Source organism: Battus philenor, unplaced genomic scaffold (assembly GCF_028537555.1).
Source record: "Battus philenor isolate CCGP_79_NKW_IND1 unplaced genomic scaffold, ilBatPhil1.0.hap1 SCAF_1, whole genome shotgun sequence".
NCBI lineage: Eukaryota > Metazoa > Arthropoda > Insecta > Lepidoptera > Papilionidae > Battus > Battus philenor.
Window position 1 is genome coordinate 9,488,672 of NW_027181661.1, and position 21,634 is coordinate 9,510,305.

The following is a 21,634-nucleotide window of genomic DNA, read 5'->3' on the forward strand; positions in this document are numbered from 1 at the left end:
TGTTTGCAATAAACGATTGTAAAGGTGACCCGATTTAAAAAAAAAGAGTAGAAACAAAGACTAGTATGAAACAAATAAAAAAACACTTCATTGACACCTCATTCGGTCATTTAACTCCTGTTCATTTTAGTTCTCTCTTTAAATATGTTGCATGATTGCATTAATAACGATTTTTAATAAAAGGTTGTCAAATATCTCCCTTCCGCCTTTTTGTCTTTTGAATTTCGCGGCTATGTACAAAGCGCTACAGAGCTCGTATCTGGCAATACTATACATAATTTGAAAGGTCTTGACATAACCTACAAAACGACGCTATGCATGATTAGTTTGGATATTGCGTTCAACAGTTATAGACGTGTAAACATGGAGTTCACTAACGCCGAAATTCGCGCTATTTTAAAGTTTTCCTTCGTTAAAGGCAAATCCGCTAGAGAATCGTTCCGTGAGATTAATGGTGTTTTGGGGGATGGTACTCAATCACTTCGAACCGCGGAGGAATGGTTTCGACGATTCAGAGCCGGCGAAAACGACACCATGGATAAGCCAGCCGGCGGAAGACCTGTGACGACAAATACCGATCAAATCATGGACTACATCGAGTTAGACCGGCATGTGGCATCTCGTGACATCGCCCAGGAGATGGGAGTTAGTCACCAAACCATTTTATGCCGCATGATTTGACGCAAAAAAACCTTCTGGACCGAATCAACGCCTGCGATATGCTGCTGAAACGGATCGAACTCGACCCATTCTTGAAGCGGATGGTGACTGGCGACGAAAAATGGATCACATACGACAATATCAAGCGAAAACGGTCGTGGTCGAAGGCCGATAGATCGTCCCAAACAGTGGCCAAGCCGGGATTGACGGCCAGGAAGGTTTTGCTGTGTGTTTGGTGGGATTGGAAGGGAATCATCCACTATGAGCTGCTCCCATATGGCCAGACGCTTAATTCTACCATCTACTGCGAACAACTGGACCGCTTGAAGCAGGCGATCGACCAGAAGCGTCCAGAATTGGCCAACAGGAAGGGTGTAGTGTTCCACCAGGACAACGCCAGACCACACACTTCGTTGATGTCCCTCCCATCCGAGCTACGGGAGCTCGGATGGGAGGTTTTATCACATCCACCATATAGCCTGGACATAGCGCCAAGTGATTACCACCTGTTCCTGTCCATGGCGAACGCCCTTGGTGGTGTAAAGTTGAACTCAAAAGAGGTTTGTGAAGTGGCTGTCCGAGTTCTTCGCAAATAAGGAGGAGGGCTTCTACGAGGGAGGTATTATGAAGTTGCCGTCTAGATGGAAACAGATTATCGAACAAAACGGCGCATATTGGAACTTAATCCGATCACTGTAACACTTTTTATAAAGCATTGAATAAAGAGCAAAAAAGCGGAAGGGAGATATTTGACAACCTGTTATTTCAGTACATTTCAATAAACCATTGACTCATCAGACAACATCCAGAATTACTTACGATCTATGATAATATAAGAATACGACGATCCCAATCGCTAAATTTTTATTGTTTATTGCCATATACTGTTTATTAATCATTAAAGGTCCCATTAGCACTTGATCAAGTAGCTTTTACACGTTTATACATAAAGCCGTATTCTTACATCTGTTATTGCTTCTAGCCTCATAAAGAGTACTTATAAAAAATCCATTATAAATATCACTTAATACATTTAAACCCTAAAACTTATTTATATTTCACACCTCTTGATAATATAATGAGATCTTTTCAAATAAAAAATAATTTCAATGTAAAATTGTATAATACAAACATTAATAAAAATTGTAAGATGAAATTATTTGAACGGTTACAGAACAAAACCACCTGTTATATTTGTTTAGATGTGTTTCAAGTGATAACATTATTGTACGTAATATCGTTTGTCGAAAACGTTCAATGTTAATATTGTTCTAATTTCCATTTTCCAGCACGCACAACAAATTATCAAAGGGAACACTATCAAGTATCTGACCCAATAACTCTGTAACGATTCTAATAATTTTTTTGCTATAATTTTCATTAATTAAGTCAAGCGGCTTAAAAAGTGGTGCACTGTTTGCAGTATCAAAAATATATCGAGCCCATGTCTAAATTTCGATCATCGCAACAACAACCAATGGCGCACAATCTTTAACCACGTTGAGTAAAGGTGATAAAGATTGTGCTCCATTGCTGTTTAACACACTTTTAATCGTAGTTGCGATGGCTCCTTCATGAAATAACCATAACATTATAGCATTAACAGTAAACTCTCATTTCATTACTCCGACCTACCAAAATAATTTGTTAATGCACAATATATATTTCTTTATATTTCATAAGTCACTTCTATTTGTTTAGAAGAAGAGCAAATTATAAAAGCTTTTGTTGATTTAAATGATCAACTGGAGAAACTTGTCACAGTGCAGAGTTTTTACTTTTAGTTAAAAAAATTAAAATATATCGAATATTACTTGTATGAAATAGTTACAGACTAAAACTAAAATGTTACACTTCCTTTTTGGCAAGCAAGTCATTTTCAATAATTTATAACAGAAACAAATAATAAGTACAAACTAACAGGATTACTGCATATAATATGTAAAACCGGAACAATAGAATTACCGCAGTTAAATGGTAAAATAAGCAACTGTAGTTAAACATAGAACCTATTTTTTTCTATTACTTTCTAGATCTCTTGTATTAGATCAGTCACTTAAAAAACGTAAACACTAACTTAAGAAGGCAATTGGAGTACACGTAAATATAAATAATAATCACAAACCCAGTGTCATCTTAAAACGTGCAAGTTCTTTGGGTTTAATGATCGAAGCTTATGCCTGTTCTAGGTTTTCCGAGAAGGATCTGTCGTAAGAATATGTTGCCGGTACACACTAAGTAATTTCGCTACTAAACTAGAGAGGTTCGAGGTACCGCCGTTCATATTACTCTGAAATAAAAAAAATATATGAAAAACGATATTTAAATACTCAATTTCAAGGCAAATGTTAAAAATTCTTACCCTTCTTGTATCTTCATGTATACCCGTCATCATGTTAGAATTGATAACGTTGCTCATCTGATCCTGCAACCACTGAAAATACCGTTTTTTACTGTTAGCGTTTAATCTTTGAATTTATACAATAAGTATCCTTTAATATCTTTTTGGTGATTTCACCTTTTGTCTTTCTCCAGAACTCGATGCGGCAATTGATCCACTAGCTGCAAGTTTTGTTTGGTACTAAAATGATAAATGAGAACGTATTGTCGTTAGTGCAATGTGTTATTTATTAATAAACAACAAAGTGGAAGCCATTTAAATATAAAAAGAGTTTATATTGCACATATAAAAGCATATTTGAGTAAATTACATACGGATTATTGAGCCCATGCTTAGATAAGAACGAGTTTCACGTTAAAACCTTTGTTTTGCGTTGAGTTAGCGACTGACATGTCATTGAATAAAATGTTACTATACCAGAAGCATGCAAAAAGGTTAATAGAGTAACAAAACCTAAGCGGTATTAGTAAAATGACACAAATTAGTATAAGTATGTATAATAAAAAGCGTTAAATATTTAATAGCGCCATCTACCGTACCTAAATTAAGACCATTAACGACAACTTTCGAAACGACTTTTCTACAACGTTAAAATAGTTGTAAAAGCACAAACAGGTAGCGCTGTTACAATATTATAATTAACCTCACTGAAGTTTGAAAAATAAAACCGTCAACTTTTTTATATCAAAGACAAAATCTACATTACTAGGATTGTCACTTATTCGTCGCCATCGTTTTAATCCTTAGACACCCACAACAAGGCATAGGCTTCCTCCAAAAAAATATATGGGGTGATAGACTATAATCGCCACGCTTGGCAGGCGGGCTGGCGATTGCAGTGTGGTATTATGTTACGCAGAGGACACTGCAACGCATCCTCTGGAAATTAGTATATGAGCAGTGGCAATCCTATATATTTATGAGTGTGAAATATATGTAACTGTATCCCCAGCAAATCAAACCCTCGACCTACGATCGCAAGTCTCAATCATTACCGCGGGGCTACTGCTGCTCAGTTTTTGGAAATACTTAAATAGTAATATTTAACTCGGAAATTTGCATTTATAAAAGCAAGTATTTTTAAAAGATATTTAAAAAACTACTACTAGTTTTAAACTTAATACAACAAAATTACTTTATGTATCTCTACTCTCATTTTGTATTATTATGAGAATATCTTTTAGTCTTAAAATCCGACTCTAAAAATATACTGTAAACTAAAGGCGAGGTTTTTTCTATGAGAGCAGACCTGAGTATACTCAAAAATGTTTTTATGTTATTATATACATACATACTATGTGCAAGATAATTAATGATTAATATAAGCCATTATTATGATAACTACAACCCCGATTCACAATGATGAATAGCTCTGGTGGAAAAATTTTCCATTCACATACTTTTAAGGATCCCATTAACTTTAAAAGATAGTAATTAAAACTACACAAGATTATAGCACCACATCTTAAAAAAGTGTTACACTTACGTTTACGTTTTAGATACCGCAAACAGTAAGTACTTAACGTAAAAAAGTCTACTCCGGATACGGAGGTACCGCTAAAGCAAAACCGGAAAATTTCGGAAAGCGAGCCGTAAGATCCCATGGATAAATTTTCGTAGATGGCCAAGAAGTCCCTCCAGATGAATAAAGATATGTTTGAAGTCGATTCACGATAGTCTTGTCCCAGAAACGCATTGTAAGATACGTCTCCGATATCAGATAATCGGACTTCGCCTTCAGACATTGCGGTATTTTGGAGGAGTAGATGTTTTGGGGCTGTTTCCCTTCACGAATGCTGCCTTTCCGATTTTTATTTGGTGAGCAATCACTTTCTAGAAATTAGTTACAACTTAGCTGGGCTGAGCTTACTATTTAGCTGGGCGGTTTGCTTAGGTATATATAGTGATCTAGCTTCGAACGTCGAGCACCTCCGACAACTAGTTGAGTAGGCACGACATAGACATTACCCATCGATATCGTATTGTCCCTATTTATTTTAAGGTCACTTGTTCAGAGACTCTACTGAAAACATCGAGCATTGTATCCAGGTCTTCCATGGTCTCAGCCATTATGATTATTATATCGGCAAACCGAAAGTGAGTGATGTGTTCATCGTTCATATTGATGCTGGGCCAGCTCTAGTCCATGAGCTTGATGGCATTTTCTAGAGCAGCAGTGGACGGTTAAGGAGAATTAATTCCTCTTCTTCCTCTCTAACGCTTCTCGCAGCTGGATTTATTTAAAACACAGATTCTATAGCCAGACTGTCGTGGTGGCATTTTCATTCAAGAAATGGATGTACCGATAGTTAACACTATTGCTACCAGGACCGGTCAAATGACCGTTTTTAAATTTTCAATTGGAATTTCCTACATTCAACGTATTTGAATCGCCTTTAAACTTTACCACTTTTCCTCATATATATGTATGATATATATTTCAATATTCACTTATTTTTTTATTGTTTATTTTCCGAGAAAAATTTGTAGTCTGTCTTACCTACCACGACCGGTCATTTGACCGGTACTACGTTTTATACATTTTTGTAATAGTTTCTCTCTAAAACTCACTTCCAAAACTATAAAGTCGAATGTTCTGAAGATGATCAGGAAATTATGAATATGGAAAATGACAATACGGAAAATTCGAACATCGATGAGAACGAAGAGAATATTTCGAACGTACGTAGACAACGAAAGAGAAGGAGATTTTTAGTTAGTTCCGATAGTGAAAATGAGGAAGAAGTAAGCGAAATTGCGATGGACGGAACTGTTTGACAGGAAGTAAAAATAGGGTCTAATCCTGGAAGAGCACCTGATCATAATATTTTTAGGGAAAAATCAGGCCCGACTGGGTACAGTAAACGTAATATTACGAAAGGCGAAGTTAGGACGGCATTTTCTGTGATAATTAATAAGAATATAATCGAACTTATAAGAAAGTGCACAGAGGCAGAGGCATTTAGAGTGTTGGAATATAAATGGGAACTGTCTACTGCAAAGTTATATGCATTCTTTTGCAATTCTGTGTGCACGCGGCGCATATGAGGCTAAGAATATAGATATAGCACTTCTATGAAATAAAAATTGGGGCCTGCCTTTTTTCTCAAATACTATGAGTAGACATGACTCTACGGAGATTATGAGATTAATTTGATTTGACGACAGAAATCAACGAAGCCAACGGTTACAAACCGATAAATTTGCTATGTTTTCCGAAGTTTAGTACAAGTTTATTGACAGTCAAAATTGTTATAAACTAGGACCAAATATTACTATTGACGAACAATTGTTTCCAACGAAAGCAAGGTGTAGATTCACTAATTACATGCCCAATAAACCGGACAAATTTGGTATCAAATTTTGGTTAGCATCCGATGTACGTAGCAAGTATATAATAAACGGCTTTCCTTATTTGGGAAAAGATGAAAGCAGAGAACCCTCAGTTCCTCTTGGAGAGTCTGTTACTATGAAATTAGCAGAAACGTATGCAGGATGCGGAAGAAATATAACCACTAGCAACTTTTTTACAAGCCTACCTTTAGCAAAAATACTACGATTGTTGGGACAAATAGAGCAAATAGAAAAGAGCTACCAAGACTGGCAAAACTGAAAAATGACGACATGGCACTTTTTTCAACCAAACTCTATAGCTCAAATAATTGTATTTATGTTGACAGTTTACAAAACCAAACCAAGAAAGAAAGTTCTAATTCTCAGTTCAATGCAAAACTCAAAAACTACAAATTGAATACACACGCTACAAAAAAATGACACTCGAACACCGGAGATAATTCAATTATATAATAGCACCAAGTTTGGCGTAGATGTGACCGACCAAATGGCCAGAAATTATTCTGTAAAATCTAAACCTCGGAGATGGCCTTTGCAAATATTTTTTAATATCTTGGATTTAGCCGGGATAATTGCATAGGTGTTATATAAAGAAACTACGGGAGGAGAAATTACAAGACAGGAATTTCTATTTCAATTGACAGAAGAACTTGCCATCAAATACCAACAAGAGCTCGGCAAAGAAAATCAACCAATACCCATCGCTAGTACAAGTACAAGTTCTCGTGAACGGAAAACATGTAAGATATGGTATTGTAAAGATAACAAGACGAACAAAATCTGTCTAAAATTTAAAAAGTACGTATGCGGAAAATGTACAGTTGAGAAGCCCATTAGTAAAAAATGCGACGAAAAATAATAGAATGTAGATTATGTTGAATAAAAGAAAATATATTTTTATACTGGTAAGCTAACTATGTTACGGTCTACATTCAATATTGAAAAATATAAGTTTTGAAAGACCGGTCATTTGACCGGCCGCGGTAGGAATAGGTATACGTTAAGTGTCGGTAGGAATAGTGTTAATCTGAAGCCCTTGGTAAGACTCCAACACAGCCCATGTCTCAACCGAATTCATAATCAAAATATTCCATAATCTATGGATGGATATACCAAAATCGCTACATTTGGCAAGCAGCCTCGCAATCGCAGTGTGGTATTATGGTATGCAGAAGATGATTTTGCCCATCCTCTAGAAACTAATTTTTCTGTCATCTCGTACGACACTCACGCGAAGAATATTTTGGATTTAGGACATTTCGTCAATGTCCTAATAAACAAATTATTTAAAAAAATACAAAATACCGAAGCATAAACATATACATCTAGATTATATATTGTTAATTAATTGGTTTTATATTTTAGACTTACACCTTATTAAATACACAAACTGCCACCTTCATAACAAACAACCTATTAATTAAATATCCTAAAACCATTTTCATAGGTGTTATTACGAGAATAATCTGACAGTAAAATGTCACCATTAATCTATTAAAACTATAATGATTATTTTGTTGTCAGCTAAATTATGCCAATAGTATGAGCATATTATGAAACCTAACCAGTCTACCTGAAATTGTTCCTTTAAATACCTTTTATAACAAATAAACATGCACCATTGTTATAAATCAGTTCAGTTTATTGTCTGGGTTTTACTCAACCAAACTGAACTTTACTGCTGGATTATAAAAATAATCGAACTGTCGATTCGAACACGGGTTACAACTGACCGCCTATGTAACCGTCATGCATTTTTTCGTCAACCATGCAGTCTGTTTCAAAATGGAAACCTTGACCAGTCAACGGAATGTTGTTTTACAATAATGTCCTTACCGTCGGTTTGAATAACGTCATTAACGTTCCATACAGTCTTTCTCGCTTCTTATTCAAAAGCTCTAAATTTTTATGCGCTTCTAACTTTGCCTTCTTCAACTTTTCACACTTCTCTTTCATAAACTCTTTTCTGCAAGATATAAAAGTAACTGTGTTGAAAGGTTTCATTCCATTCTTTTATATAAGCGCCATTGCTTCAAATTTAATCATAAGTTTGCATAGCCCAATACTAATTCTAACATTTTGCTTAATGCATTAAAAATATATATATTCGCTGGGCACATTTTGTAATTAATTGGACTGTGGCATGTGCTTATTTTAAATATAGACCGTTGTAGTATTATATTACAGAAATAATAATTAAACTAAATATGGCTATGCAGATATGAAACTAAATAAAAATAATACTCCATTTTCTTGGAATATGTCCCCAGTAAAATAATGATTAATTTTATCGTATATTATTTTAGCTTCAGTGTAATAAAATTTGAAAAGATGCTACTAGTTACGCCGAGAGAATATCTTAAAAAGTGACCTGTAATTTAACTTCCATAATGAAATTATTTTCACAGTTTTTTTCAACGATTCTTTTAGAGGGTTACCAAGTTTAGAGTAAGGTATAGCCCTGAGAAGAAAAGCCATCATACTTGTTGTTAATCCATGGCTAACCAATAATTTATACCAATGACGAATTCCACCATTTTTTATATATTATTTTACAACTTTTCAGCATACCAACAATTGCACTAGATGCTTGGACGCATTTAGCAGACACCTACACCATTTTCATCATCATGATTTCAGCCATAGTACAACCACAGTTGGACATAGGTCTCCCTAATAAATTCGCAAATAGAATTAGTTGAAAGCGGCTCTCGTTATTATATTTCGTAACAATTATAATTAACTAATAGTTGAGTAAAGTGAGTAGAGAGTAAAATATTTAATGTGTTCGCATAACGGTATCGCTACAGCCACAATTTTCTAAAATTAATCTGTTTTTCATTTATTTTATTTTATCTCTTTGAACAAGGCCTAAAAAGTGAAAAAAAAATTCGCACGGAACGGCACGGAATGTTATAGAGACACCAGTGTAAAAGACCAAGTTGCCAGTAAAATTATGTTATAAACGATAAATACTAAACTAAATAACCATATACAAGATGCAAGATGCAAACCTGCATTAAACTATTTCACAATTTCCGATACCTTTTGATTGGACTTTTCAGCTTCAGGATACGCATCAGGAGATGAACTGTGGACAGCTGAAGAATACATCAACGCTACTACAACAATCGCTCGGCAAAACGTTTTTACTAATACTTCACAGCATCAGCAATATTAATATAATAAATTATAGGACTTAATATTTAAACTATCATAGGAACTTTGTTTTTATAAGCATATACTATGATGCAACAAGTACAAAAAATATCTGGGAATATTAGATAAAGTCTTTATGTCCAATATTCCCAAATATTATTTATATTAATTTAATTTTTTTAAAGCAAATAAATTATTTATTTTAAAAAGCAAAATAAAACGCATAAACATATAAGTTTAAAAAGCTTAAAGCGTGGAGGCATTATTCGCCGCGCTTATTTGGACTAATTAATTTAAAACCTTTAAGTAAGCATAAAGATATAAAATAATGTAAGAATAAAATAACTGATTGTTTATTTACCTCTGGTATTTTTAACTACATATATTAAAAAAACAACAGGAATCCTATGCATCAATTATTTCATTTTACTAACACCAGTTAACATAAGTAAGAAAGGGACCAATATTTAGCCACTTCCGCACATGCAGTGGTAGTCGTGCAACAAAGTGCAGTATTTACAATTAATACAATTAATAAGCTTAATATTGGTCCTTTTCTTACTTAGGATGGACTTCCGCAAGGTAACGCCTGATTCCATTAAATACCAGTTAACATTTTTGTGACAAAAATGTTTCGTAAATTGACTATAGATAAGAAGTATAAATTGATTTAGAATCACATTCATAAATCAAATGTATTTATTAAAGTGATAGTTGAAGAATTATGTATGTAAAAATCTTAAAGGTATGCATTACGCTCAGCTTTAATCCAAATTTATAATCACTCCTAAATCCGCATATAATTACACACCTACAATATACAAGAATTAGAAAAGAGCTGTTTTTTTTGAATAAATATTGAAAATATAAATTTTTCTTCATGAAATATTTAATAAATTTTTAAATTTGGAGTAAGATCTATTAATATCACATAAATTATGACAAAAGTTAAGGAATTAGATGAAAATATTTAAAATTTTTAGAAATAGTTCAGGCAAAATAGATGTATTACATAACATTTTAACATATTTTCATTGTCAATAAATACCTGGTGGCATTTCTTTATAAAATTATGGATCTTTGAAATCATGTATAATAATATTAAGTTGAATTCATATAGAATAAACCAAGGTTAAAATGAGTGTTTCTTTTTTAACACATTAATGTTCAACTCGCACATGTATGGAATAAAAAATATAAAACAGATATAATTTTCTCAAACCTTAATTCCATATATTCACAGTTTCTACACCTTTTCGGAAACCGATCAGTGTCAGGCTCAATGTCTCGAGAAGTACTGGGAACTGAAAGAATTAAAATGGAGATTTTAATTTGATGTTATTTTAAATCTTTATACCTAAAAATGAATTCCTAATTCCTCAGCTGTATTTTGATAACTACTTTACTGGTTTCATTCACCTTTTTTTAAAACTTTCATTACATTTAATAGAAGGTATTTATGTTAAAATAAAATAAGAATTTCGCTTGGAAATTCTAAGACAACATAACGAATTTGCAAACAGTTCGCTATGAATTTTGCATGAGGCAGATGCACTGCAAATTTATATAGTCATTTAACAGTTCTATTGGTTAGAATTTATCAGTCACAAAATTAATCAATATTTAGTGATCACACGAAAAATTAGTCACATTAATTGTTTTTTATTTAAATTTATTATCTAATAAATGGATTCATGTTACTAACATGAAAAACCAAACGAAAATTTAGAATACTTAAATGGGATATTTCACCACACGCGCCATGTTTGCTGTTGCTGTTTTTACAAGCAAAGCAAGAAGCATAAATTTACATTTATGTTGAAGTATTTTCATCTTAAACCAATGTAGAAATTAGATGTTTCTAAAAAAGGGTTACAAAGTAGTATTTAACCATTTAAAATGTTTTTATACTATTTATTATTTTTATTCTTGAACATAAGATGTATGCAACACTTAATTGCTATATTAATTAAAAATTCTCATAAAGTGTAAAGAAAAAATCGGAAAGATCAATAGAATTAATGTAATATTAAGTAATTAAATAAATGTGGATGTTCAACACATTTCCAGTAGCAAGAAAGAGTTGGCTGAAAATCAATCTTAATTATAATTTAAACTATATTTTATTAACTGTTCCATGCTTATCATTTATAGTGTGTAATTTTATGAAGCACATTTGTATAAAATATTTTTGTGTATTCATGAAAATTTTTATTAAAATGTACAAGATTTTGTAAATTTTGGTTGAAAAAATTATCTATTTGTGTTTGTTTAAACATTGTTGAATTCTCAATCTATTGATGCAACACATTTAGTTTATATTATTTTAGATGAAGATTAAAAATTAATATAATACATACAGTTTTCAACTCCCCATGTACGTTTTACGGAAGATGGACCAGGAGCTATATTATCCCTTTTTTCAGGAAGTGTCCGAACCTCCATTTTGCTTGCAGGAATACAACTAATAACTGGTGGTGGCCTTTCAATACTGTAATTGATATTAAAATGTTATAGATAATTTTAATGCCTATGAAATTTGAGTATTTTATGCTTAAGTACATGCCTAAAAAAAGATACAGAAAATTTTAATGCTAATAAAATTTGAGCATGATTAAGAGTTTCAGATTTGAGTATGTTTAAATACCTGCCTAAAAAGTTAACAGATAATTTTATTGATTATGAAATGTGTTATTATATGTTCAAATACTTGCCTAAAAGGTAGAGGTGGAGGAGGCGTATTAAATATTGATTGCATAGGTGCAGGCACGTCTGAAAAATACCCAATTAGATTTGTTACAAAGTAAAGAAAATTAATATGCACAATACATGTCTCAGAAGTAATCTAATCACTTTAAACACAAAAATAAATGTTTTTGTAAAGACATCTTTTTGTAAATCATAATTAAATATAAAATAATAATATGTCCAAGAATACAGCACAATATAGGCTTAGAAACAAGCATGAACCCTACCTTCTGGAGGCGGTGGTGGTGGTGGTAAAATATTAACTTTTTTATGATGGGCTAGAGCATGAGGAGGTAATTCTGCAGTTCTATAAAAATGTTGTTCCTCAAAAACTGAAGCATGAACATATTTGCAATTAGGAAGTGTGCAAACAGAATTTTGAAAATTTCTACAGAATGTATAAACACCAAAAAGTTGTGATATATCACACTTATGGCTAAACTTGCAGGTTCCAGGTCGCATGCATTTCCCTCTAATGAAATCTCTACACATTGGTCTTGACTTTTCTGTTTCTTCACCATCACTAGGTTTGTTATCATTCAAACCATGATTCATGCTTTCTGAGGATTCTTCACTAGGGCTTTGATATTCTATGTCCTCAATTTCCTTCTTCAAAGTTAAGTTCATATTTGGTAGCTTATCTGGTGGAGGTGGATCTAAAGGTAAAGGTGGCTGCACTTCTGGCTTTGCTCTTTCTTGTTTACTTATTTGACAAGAAGCCTCTGATGAAGTAGATGGTGTTACACGATTTGTTGTTTCATTATGATCTATTTTGGATTTAATGAATTTTTTCATTTTTTCAGAATCAAGTTGCGTTTCATGCAGGATATCTTCCACACTGTCTTTTTTACACTTTGCCGACCCTAAAATGATAAATAAATAAAAAAATATTATTTTAAAATGTTGTTCAGTACAGATTTAATTGTATGAGAACTAAGATGAAAAAGTGATGAAAAAATCACCAACAAAAAGGTAAAATATAAACATGTCTACTGTTCATTTAGAGGGAAATTGCATTGATTCCTTTTAACAAACTGTAACTAGTTACATCAGTTAATTAAAAAAAAACTACCTGGATATAGAAAATAAAATAAAGAAAATAAAATTAAAATGGCAAAATATAAAATAAAAATATTGGGTACCGCAACTTTTAAAAATCTCATCTCATGTACCACAAAAAATACAAAGAATAGAACTATATTCTTAGATTATGAGTTGCTCTTTATTATCGGTAAACAGTATTTTTTGGATAAAATAATTAATTGCATAATTTATTATTTACAGAATTACTAAATATTACAAATATTAGTCAAAGAACACTTCATGAAGAATCTTTGAAATCAAAAAGATTTTTGATGATTTGTCTGACGCAGCAAAGTTAAGAAATTACGCGACATTTTTCTTTACGGAAATGAATCACGCAACAATTTTTTACATTAACCAAAAAATTTAATTACCTTAACTTATGTCAAATTATAACATTTTAAACGATAAGTTACCAATAATTTGTAAAGTTAAAGTTATTAGTGACAGTTAAAAAGTTCACGTTCTTACGCAAACTTTTTAAATTTAGCATGAAGTAACTAAAATTTATTTAAATAAACAAAAACGTCTGGATAAATTTATATTAACATTAAATTTAGCTTACGGAAACAGAAAAAGTATTTAATTGACAATAAAACAATATATTCAAATAAAGGAAATAAACAAATTGAATTAAGTGCCACTAACCTGCCTGCGTAACCTTCATTTACTTGGGTTATCCTCAGAACACACAGCGTGTACTCGATGCAAAGAGCATTCATAGCCAGTTAAATACAAATGGAAGACAATATCTACCCTCTCGAAAAGGTAGATTTAGTTATGTAATAAAATGTTGTTGCGAAAAACACAACGATAACAATACAACTGTTTCAAATATCACCAAGATGGCTGAGGTATTCAGTGTGACCACATAATCTTTAAGAAACTAACTGTTTTGTGACCAAAAACAGCTGACGATAACTAATGTCAAAAAATTTTCATCAAAATTATTAAACTTATAAATAGCTCTTTTCAAAAAATTATGTAAATTCATTAGTAACAGAAATTAGTACAAATATATAAATTGCAAAATACCTAGATAAAATGAATTCAACTCTTCATACTTACTTTTTTTTAATAAATATTTAATGAATTAAATTCACAATTATTTGTCTAAAAACAAAGAATAATTATCAAAAAAATATTGCACAAACATAACGATTTAGAATCCAAGATAAAACAGCTAAAATAATTTTATTTTGATTCGATTGCTTCAACTTTAACTATAAAAAAGTAAGCTTGGTGATTGCATTTTTAATTGTGCATTAAAAAAAGTAAACATTGTAAACCTATTTTGGCTAAAAAGAATTCATCTAAAAAGAATGTATCTGACCTTATTTCAACAAAGGATTGTCATATGCTACTAATGTCATATTTTTTTTAAAAAATAAGTTGAAGTATGATAGATACAATAAATAGATTAATTAGAAATGTATAAAATTTTTAATACTAGAGGTTTTATACAATATAAAATAAGTATAAAATGGCATATTTGGTATCCGGTAATAATTTATTCGGACAATGGTTTCCGCAAAAGCGTATTATAGACAAATTTGAAGCAACTTCACAGTATACTAATAACAACAAAACCAACGACATATTACAATATGCTACGTTAGTTAAGATATGTTGGTCTTATAATATATTCCAAAGGCAACAAAAAATTTTCACTACTGGATATTGTGATGATGAAAAATTTACGCAATATGTTTTTGATAACTGCCAAACAGACCCTGCAGATCTTTTAGCTACTGGTAATGACTCAACTTTACATATACTTAATGTTAGGACAAATCAATTATGGATCAAAAATTTTGGCGAGGATCCGAAAATTATTGATGTTGTTTTTAAAGTAACACATTTTACGAAATCCAAAAATTTAAAAATAATTAAGATAGTTGCAACAAATACAACAATATTCTTTTTAACTGAAGGAGGAGATTTGTTTACTGAAATACCGCCCAACTGTGTTGATACAAGTCATTGTAAAGGAAAAATTTGTGATGTGGTTTGTGGATATGGTCACTACATGCTCCTTACAAATGCTGGTTTTGTGTACACTTGGGGAAGCAGCCTGTAAGTATTATGCAAGGACTATCACTGTAAATACTTAATATAATATTTTAATACAAATATGTTGATAAAAAAGATAGAAAATATAATGTTTTACATAAATCTCTAATTTATTTGTGTTATGTCAAGCTGTGAGATTTATTCAAAAATGAGATCTGTAGAAGAACCAATACCCTGAAATAGCTAGATAAATTGCTGCAATTCTTCTAGCTAGGCTCTGTGCGGGGCACATTGCTTGTGCAACCTAAACTATTGGGGCCAAAAAGTTCTTGAATATCTACAATGAGCTGGTAGATGCGGTGGTAGATAGTCAAGGTTGCAAGAAGTTGCTGGATGCAGACAGTGCAAGACCGGTCTTGGCCTTGCGATGTGTGTTTATCAGCTGCCATGATGATGGCCAAGAAGTTATAATGTTCATCTGTTTATTTTACAGTGGTAAAATGAAGAACTGTATTTTTTTAATATAGTCAAATCATTTGTTTAATTTGTTTCTTTTACTTGATTTTTGGTAGTCAATCTACAACTGCGGTGTAAACAAGTTACAAGAGAGAGAAGGATAGACAATTTTGTTGCGGAACTATTTTCACATATAGATTCTTTCCTATTATTTATGGATAAAACTAACTTATTTCATTGAATAACATTGCAGGTGATTATTTGTTACAGTAATGTTTTATTATAGAATACTTTTTCACTTTTTAATGATGCCAATACGTTTGCATCATGCTAAAAAGTACTTGCTCCACACATGTCAAAAATTACTCTTAAAATTCCACAAAAATAATGACTTAAAATTGCTACATGCTCATATAAGTAATATAACAGATATTTTTAAATTTCAGGAGGCTTCAACTAGGACATGGTGACACAGAATATGTCAATAAACCAAAAGAAATTGATGCATTAGCTGGATTACAGATTTTTAAGATAGCTGCTGGGGGATTCCATTCAATTGCCTTAAGTAATTGTGGTGATGTGTATGTTTGGGGATCAAATGAAGAAGGGCAATTGGGGATTCCACAGAAAGAAATATCAGACGATGATAATATTCTAAAATACTCATTGCCCAAATTAATTGATATTTTGGATGAAAAAGATATACCTATTGATACCAATGTAACTGATGTAGCTTGTGGATCAAAGCATTCAGTAATTAAATTAGAAGACAATACTATTTGGGCAACTGGATATAATAAATATGGACAATTAGGTATTTCACCTGAAAAATATCCACTCATAAAACAATTTCGAATGATTACGAAATGTGACTTTGATTTTGATCTTATGTGTGGTAATTGGTGCACAGTTATAAAGAAAAGATGTAAATCAAACATTTAATTTAAACTGTTTATTAATTGCTTTCTTTTGACTACAAATTTCTAAATTAATTTTGTGTTTGCCATCGATAGACACAAATTTGAAAACAAAAAAGCCATGGTACTAAAAAATTAATAATCGTGTTGAAATACATAAAAGTTATCTGACCTTTAAGTGTAAATTGTGTTTTTATTCTATATATGTTACTGAAGTGTAAGGTTTTTGTAAGTCTTTAAATTGGATCATAAGAAAAATATTATTCTTTTTGGTAAAAATGTATGTTATCAGAATTTATAATAAATGTTTATAAAAAAGATATTGATGATTTTTTTTAAATATTCTTTCATAGTTACAGTATTTCGATCGACGACAATTAAAGTCGCGAGAAGTTGCTGTATCACAGTAGTTTGTGTTATTTGTAAAAATTATTATCTAAAAAGTATATAATTTTTGTCTACATTGTCATCCTGATTTCACATTCAATTAAAATAAGATGAGAGACTTTACATTGTTCTTACCACGAAGGACTATCTAAATATGGTGAGGTTAAATAGGTTTTTAAACATATACATATTTAGCAAAATTCTTATAGGGGTGATCAGAAGAAAATCAAACTACATAAATGAAACACGATACATAGTAAAAATTCTTTAATATTAGCTAATAAATTCAATCCCTGTTTGTGCTTTAATTTGCTTTTGTAAATAAGTATGCATACCACCGGCATATTATTACTTTGTCACTATTAGACGCTACCAATGTCAATCCAAAGCACAACGGTTCTGACCAATAATAACATCCATCACAATAACTCGAGCACCAATGTAAGGATCGTTGATTTTATCACTAGTTCACATTATACATAAACCTCTCCTCTCTTAGAGCCGTTGGGTTTGCGTCTGAATTCCAGAGGAGTTCCGGTGCTACTGGTGCTGTGCTCACTATCACGGTCAGAAACAGGTACCTCGGTTACAGTGGCACTCAGAGGAGGCGGCGTTGAAGTGCTCCCCGCTACTCGCTCTGTTCGTGGTGTTGAAGGCGCAGAGTCATTTACTAAAGTTAGTTGAGGCACACCCATAGGGGATAACGTCATAGAAGACACAACTGATGCTGTCGTCAACATTGGAGCTAATCCAGAAGAAGTAAGAGCAGGTGAAAGAACGGCCTGAGCGAGTGCTGTAGTTCCCGGTTGACCAGCGTGTAGCGTATTATTAACAGAGCCACTATCTAACTCTTGTATGGGCGATAGAACTAAAGCACCTAAAACAGGTACTTCGTTCTGATAGCCTTGATGAGCCATAATAACGCCCATGTTTTGCATTCCCATAGCGAGCCGATTTTCGCGGTCCATTACCTCTTTGGTTACGTCGGGAGTCGGCATCCGTGGTCGATTTCGAAGCGTTATTGGTATCGCAGATCCATTACTTTTTTGTCCACCTGTAGAAAATAAATATAAATTAAATAGATAATATGATCACTCTGGAACTCTACTAGAATGCGACAGACCAATAACTTCACACAGTATAAGTTTGCAGGGACATGTGTTAAACAATAATTAATTATAATATGTAGTAATCTAAATTGTAAGACGTTTTTCCTTACTAAATTACCATTGCGTTATTATTTTTAGGGTAGGGTGTACCATACAGTAATTAGCACAAAATGAGCTGTACGTAATAGGTGTATTATGACAGGAAGTCAAAATAGTCTCCTGCTGCTGTAGTACGGCTATAATGCCGGGAAGATTTAGCTCCTTGACGGGAATGCCTTACCCATTACATAGGGACACGTCGCGTTCCGTACAAATCCTTGCGTTCCTTCGAAGGAGGAATCGCATGATCTTTTATACCTCCCAGAGGACAGGGCTTCTTATACATATCCAGAAGTTTTATACCCGCAATTAAATAACACAACAACAACGCAATATCCTAAAAAGAGTCTGCATAAATAAATATCTCTGAAAAACTATAAATAAAACACTAATGTCGTATTTGGCCAGGAATCTGAATCAATCAGAGAAAGACTGTTTCGCCTCAGCTGGTCTACTAGCAGACAGAGACCCCATCAGATTTTACTGCTATTGCCAGGCATGGTCTACTGATACGTAAGTAACCAGAAGGTTGGGAGGTCGAATTTATAAGAAATATCGACGTTAGTCGTCATTGGGTAGGATGATTATTCTTCGTCGGTGATAAAATACAGTCAGGGAGGCTTAATGTGTTCACACATGACCTAAGTGTAAGATTATGTGTGAACACATCAAAGAAAAGTAATACCATTCATTATTACAAAAGTATTTTTTATAATTAGTATATTAATTACCATGTCTAGAGTTTTGTCTGTGCTGACCACGACCAGATTTCCGTCCTACCAATCTTTCATAAAAAGACATTTTGTGGTGAGGAGGTGGAGGAGCGGTGGGCTGTCCAGCCTCCGGACTCGAATATACAACCGAATTATGTCGATTCCTTCCGAAGAGACCCCCCGAAGAGTACGCAGTGGAGGCTGAACGTACGGATCCCATTCTGGAAATCTGTCTTTGAAACCAATTTTTTCTCCGTTCGACCAGAGGTGTATCAACGCTTTCCTGCAAGAAAAAAATTTTTGAATACATTGCTCCAAATAATTAATGTATTATCTATCTGTACAGATATATGAGATTTCTGCCAAAAGACTTAGAGACCTGAAATTTAGTAATATTATTCCTTTTACCGACTAGAGGTTAGTTAAGAACAAATTTTATGAAATTCCACCTAAAAAGGGGTTGTAGGGACGGCCTTTAAGTTCGCGAAGTGTGCGACTGACAGTAGCAGAAGGATTTTTAAACGCAGAAGTGACTACATCGACAATAATAAATATTTAAAACAATCATACATCATAACAAACAAATTTTATTATTTCGTAAACATGTGAAAGTTACGGAAATCTTTTTTTGATTTATGTTTAATACCTTAAGGTTTGTCCAAAAACTGTGATTATATAATCTTAGTTTAATTTTTTTTAAAATAAAAAATTAATCGCCAAACCTCTCTCACTTATTTCTAATACAAAAATAAAATCAATGCTTTTTGATGCTTAGTTTGTGTCTGCTAGATAATTTAGTCGACCTATGTTTATCTGAAAAGAAGCGTAAATAGGTAAAGAATTGTAAACTAGTTCGTACCAAAAGCGCGATATTATGGCGATCAAAGTTATTGTGGCAAAACTTTGTTATTATTACTGTACTAACTATCGATAGTTCATTACCATCTGTCAAATTACATCAGAGTTGCTAGCCGCAATTAAATGAAAAAATTTCATTCAAATCATTTTTAACGCTTCATTTTCTATTCCAAACAATAATTCAATAGCAGATTACAATCCGTCAGTGAAATATGCAGAAAAAATTATTATAACCGCCACAACTCACTAATATTAAACACTACCAAGCTTACGTAGTGTTCTTGAGAGATATGTTTAAAATTAACAGATACTCTGAAGAAACCTGTTAACGTTAAGGGTAGACTCCATTTCCGAACAGTTGAATGGTATCCCCAGCATTCTCTTAAGGATTTTATTACGAGATGAGTATTAATAATGGCACAGTAGGAAAATATACAGTAATTCATAATGTACATATTTCGCTAAGACCTTTACCTTTTGCCAAATTCTATAATGAAAAATTGTCACTGCTAGTAACTAAAATAAAATATATTATTAAATTTTATTGACATTTCAGTTGTGATTATCGAACTCCATGTAATAAATAAGTTCACCGACGTGGCTCAAAAAATTGCTCGTCTGAAGTGTCAGTAAACGAAAGGCTCTAGGGCTCTAGGGCTCTAGGGCGACCACCGCTTGCCAGTAGATGCATCGTTGGCCTCATACTAGGTGGATTTACGACATAATCAAGGTCGTTAGAACTCGCTAGATGCAGCCTGCGTAAGACCGATTATGGTGACGGTCTTTAGAAGAGGCCATTTTTTTAAGTGGCCGTCTATCAGCTGACATGATGATGACGAATTCTGTTACTCTACTCACGTAATCTGCGTAAGTTTCTTCATGACTCTTCCTTGCTGTTTGAACGTTTGCGTACACTGCATCCTCGGCTTTGACTTTATAATGGTCAGCCGAACATGGAGGTTCGTGTCTTCGGTAATGTTCTGAAGCGACTGTATATGGTAAATCTTTTGGGACAACCTCTTCCCAATATTGATCTTTGAGAAGCTCTGGATGCTCTTCGTGCATTTCGTCAACTATCATATAAGCCGCCTAAAATCATAGAGAAAATATGTTTCATAAATCAAATAATCCATCGAAAATTTTATGATTGCAGCCATGTATAAATACCAAGAAGTATGATTATGATCAACACTTAACAAGATTACTATTAAAGAGAAGTAATATTTAAATATTACACACTAAGCACGAACCTTTATGTGCCTGTCAATTAGCCAGTTTAATTCAATGTCATCGTCGTCCTCTCCGAAGGGATTTATAAGTACCTCGGCAACTTTTAACCAGCCAACGTAAAAACAAAACTGTAAAGAAATAAAAATTCATCTCGTCGTGCATCTAATAACGAAACCTATTGAAATAAACGTAATTAAATAAATGTCTTAGATAGAGCAGTAACATCATTTATAGGTATACTTATGCTTTGAAAATTGTTTAGAGGTGCATACCTCTACCTTGCAAATGCAGTTGTGTAATTATTAGCAAAATTATAATTATTTTAATTACAATGACAGCGCCCTTTTTAATATTACTTAAGTATGAATATAAGTTAAAGTATAGTCATAAAAATTAAAAAATAAATTATAGTCATGGTTCTTTATAGCTTCTAGTTTTACACGCGAA

At 32.7% G+C, this 21,634-nt stretch overlaps 4 protein-coding genes across 9 annotated transcripts in view; 2 read left to right on the forward strand and 2 right to left on the reverse strand.

The window, feature by feature from the left end:
* LOC137918449 (uncharacterized) overlaps positions 1–21,634 on the forward strand; it is a 179,984-nt gene that overhangs the window by 37,786 nt on the left and 120,564 nt on the right. The window lies entirely within an intron of this gene.
* LOC137918379 (uncharacterized) lies at positions 804–14,253 on the reverse strand. Of its 3 annotated transcripts, none has more exons than XM_068761166.1 (9): positions 14,054–14,253; positions 12,550–13,185; positions 12,289–12,346; positions 11,935–12,065; positions 10,797–10,878; positions 8,252–8,381; positions 3,179–3,241; positions 3,023–3,094; positions 804–2,950 (listed from the first exon to the last, which is right to left on the reverse strand). In XM_068761166.1, the coding sequence occupies exons 1-9, from the start codon at positions 14,070–14,072 to the stop codon at positions 2,846–2,848; spliced, it is 1,296 nt and encodes a 431-aa protein (XP_068617267.1). In that variant the 5' UTR covers positions 14,073–14,253; the 3' UTR covers positions 804–2,845. The 3 variants fall into 3 exon arrangements, with proteins under 3 accessions (XP_068617267.1, XP_068617283.1, XP_068617274.1); XM_068761182.1 differs by lacking the exon at positions 8,252–8,381 and adding an exon at positions 9,461–9,506; XM_068761173.1 differs by lacking the exon at positions 3,179–3,241.
* LOC137918393 (RCC1 domain-containing protein 1) lies at positions 14,809–17,020 on the forward strand. 2 transcript variants are annotated; one of them, XM_068761203.1, is made up of 3 exons: positions 14,809–15,159; positions 15,340–15,481; positions 16,321–17,020. In XM_068761203.1, the coding sequence occupies exons 1-3, from the start codon at positions 14,889–14,891 to the stop codon at positions 16,814–16,816; spliced, it is 909 nt and encodes a 302-aa protein (XP_068617304.1). In that variant the 5' UTR covers positions 14,809–14,888; the 3' UTR covers positions 16,817–17,020. The 2 variants fall into 2 exon arrangements, with proteins under 2 accessions (XP_068617304.1, XP_068617295.1); XM_068761194.1 differs by having other exon boundaries at positions 14,809–15,481.
* Best2 (bestrophin 2) overlaps positions 17,443–21,634 on the reverse strand; it is a 34,811-nt gene continuing 30,619 nt past the window's right edge. For all 3 annotated transcript variants that reach the window (XM_068761146.1, XM_068761138.1, XM_068761155.1), the window contains 4 exons: positions 21,208–21,315; positions 20,816–21,046; positions 19,118–19,382; positions 17,443–18,232 (listed from right to left, as the gene is read on the reverse strand). In XM_068761146.1, coding sequence (XP_068617247.1) covers positions 17,652–18,232; positions 19,118–19,382; positions 20,816–21,046; positions 21,208–21,315 — 1,185 coding nt within the window. In that variant the 3' untranslated portion in view covers positions 17,443–17,651. The remainder of the gene's footprint in view (positions 18,233–19,117; positions 19,383–20,815; positions 21,047–21,207; positions 21,316–21,634) is intronic.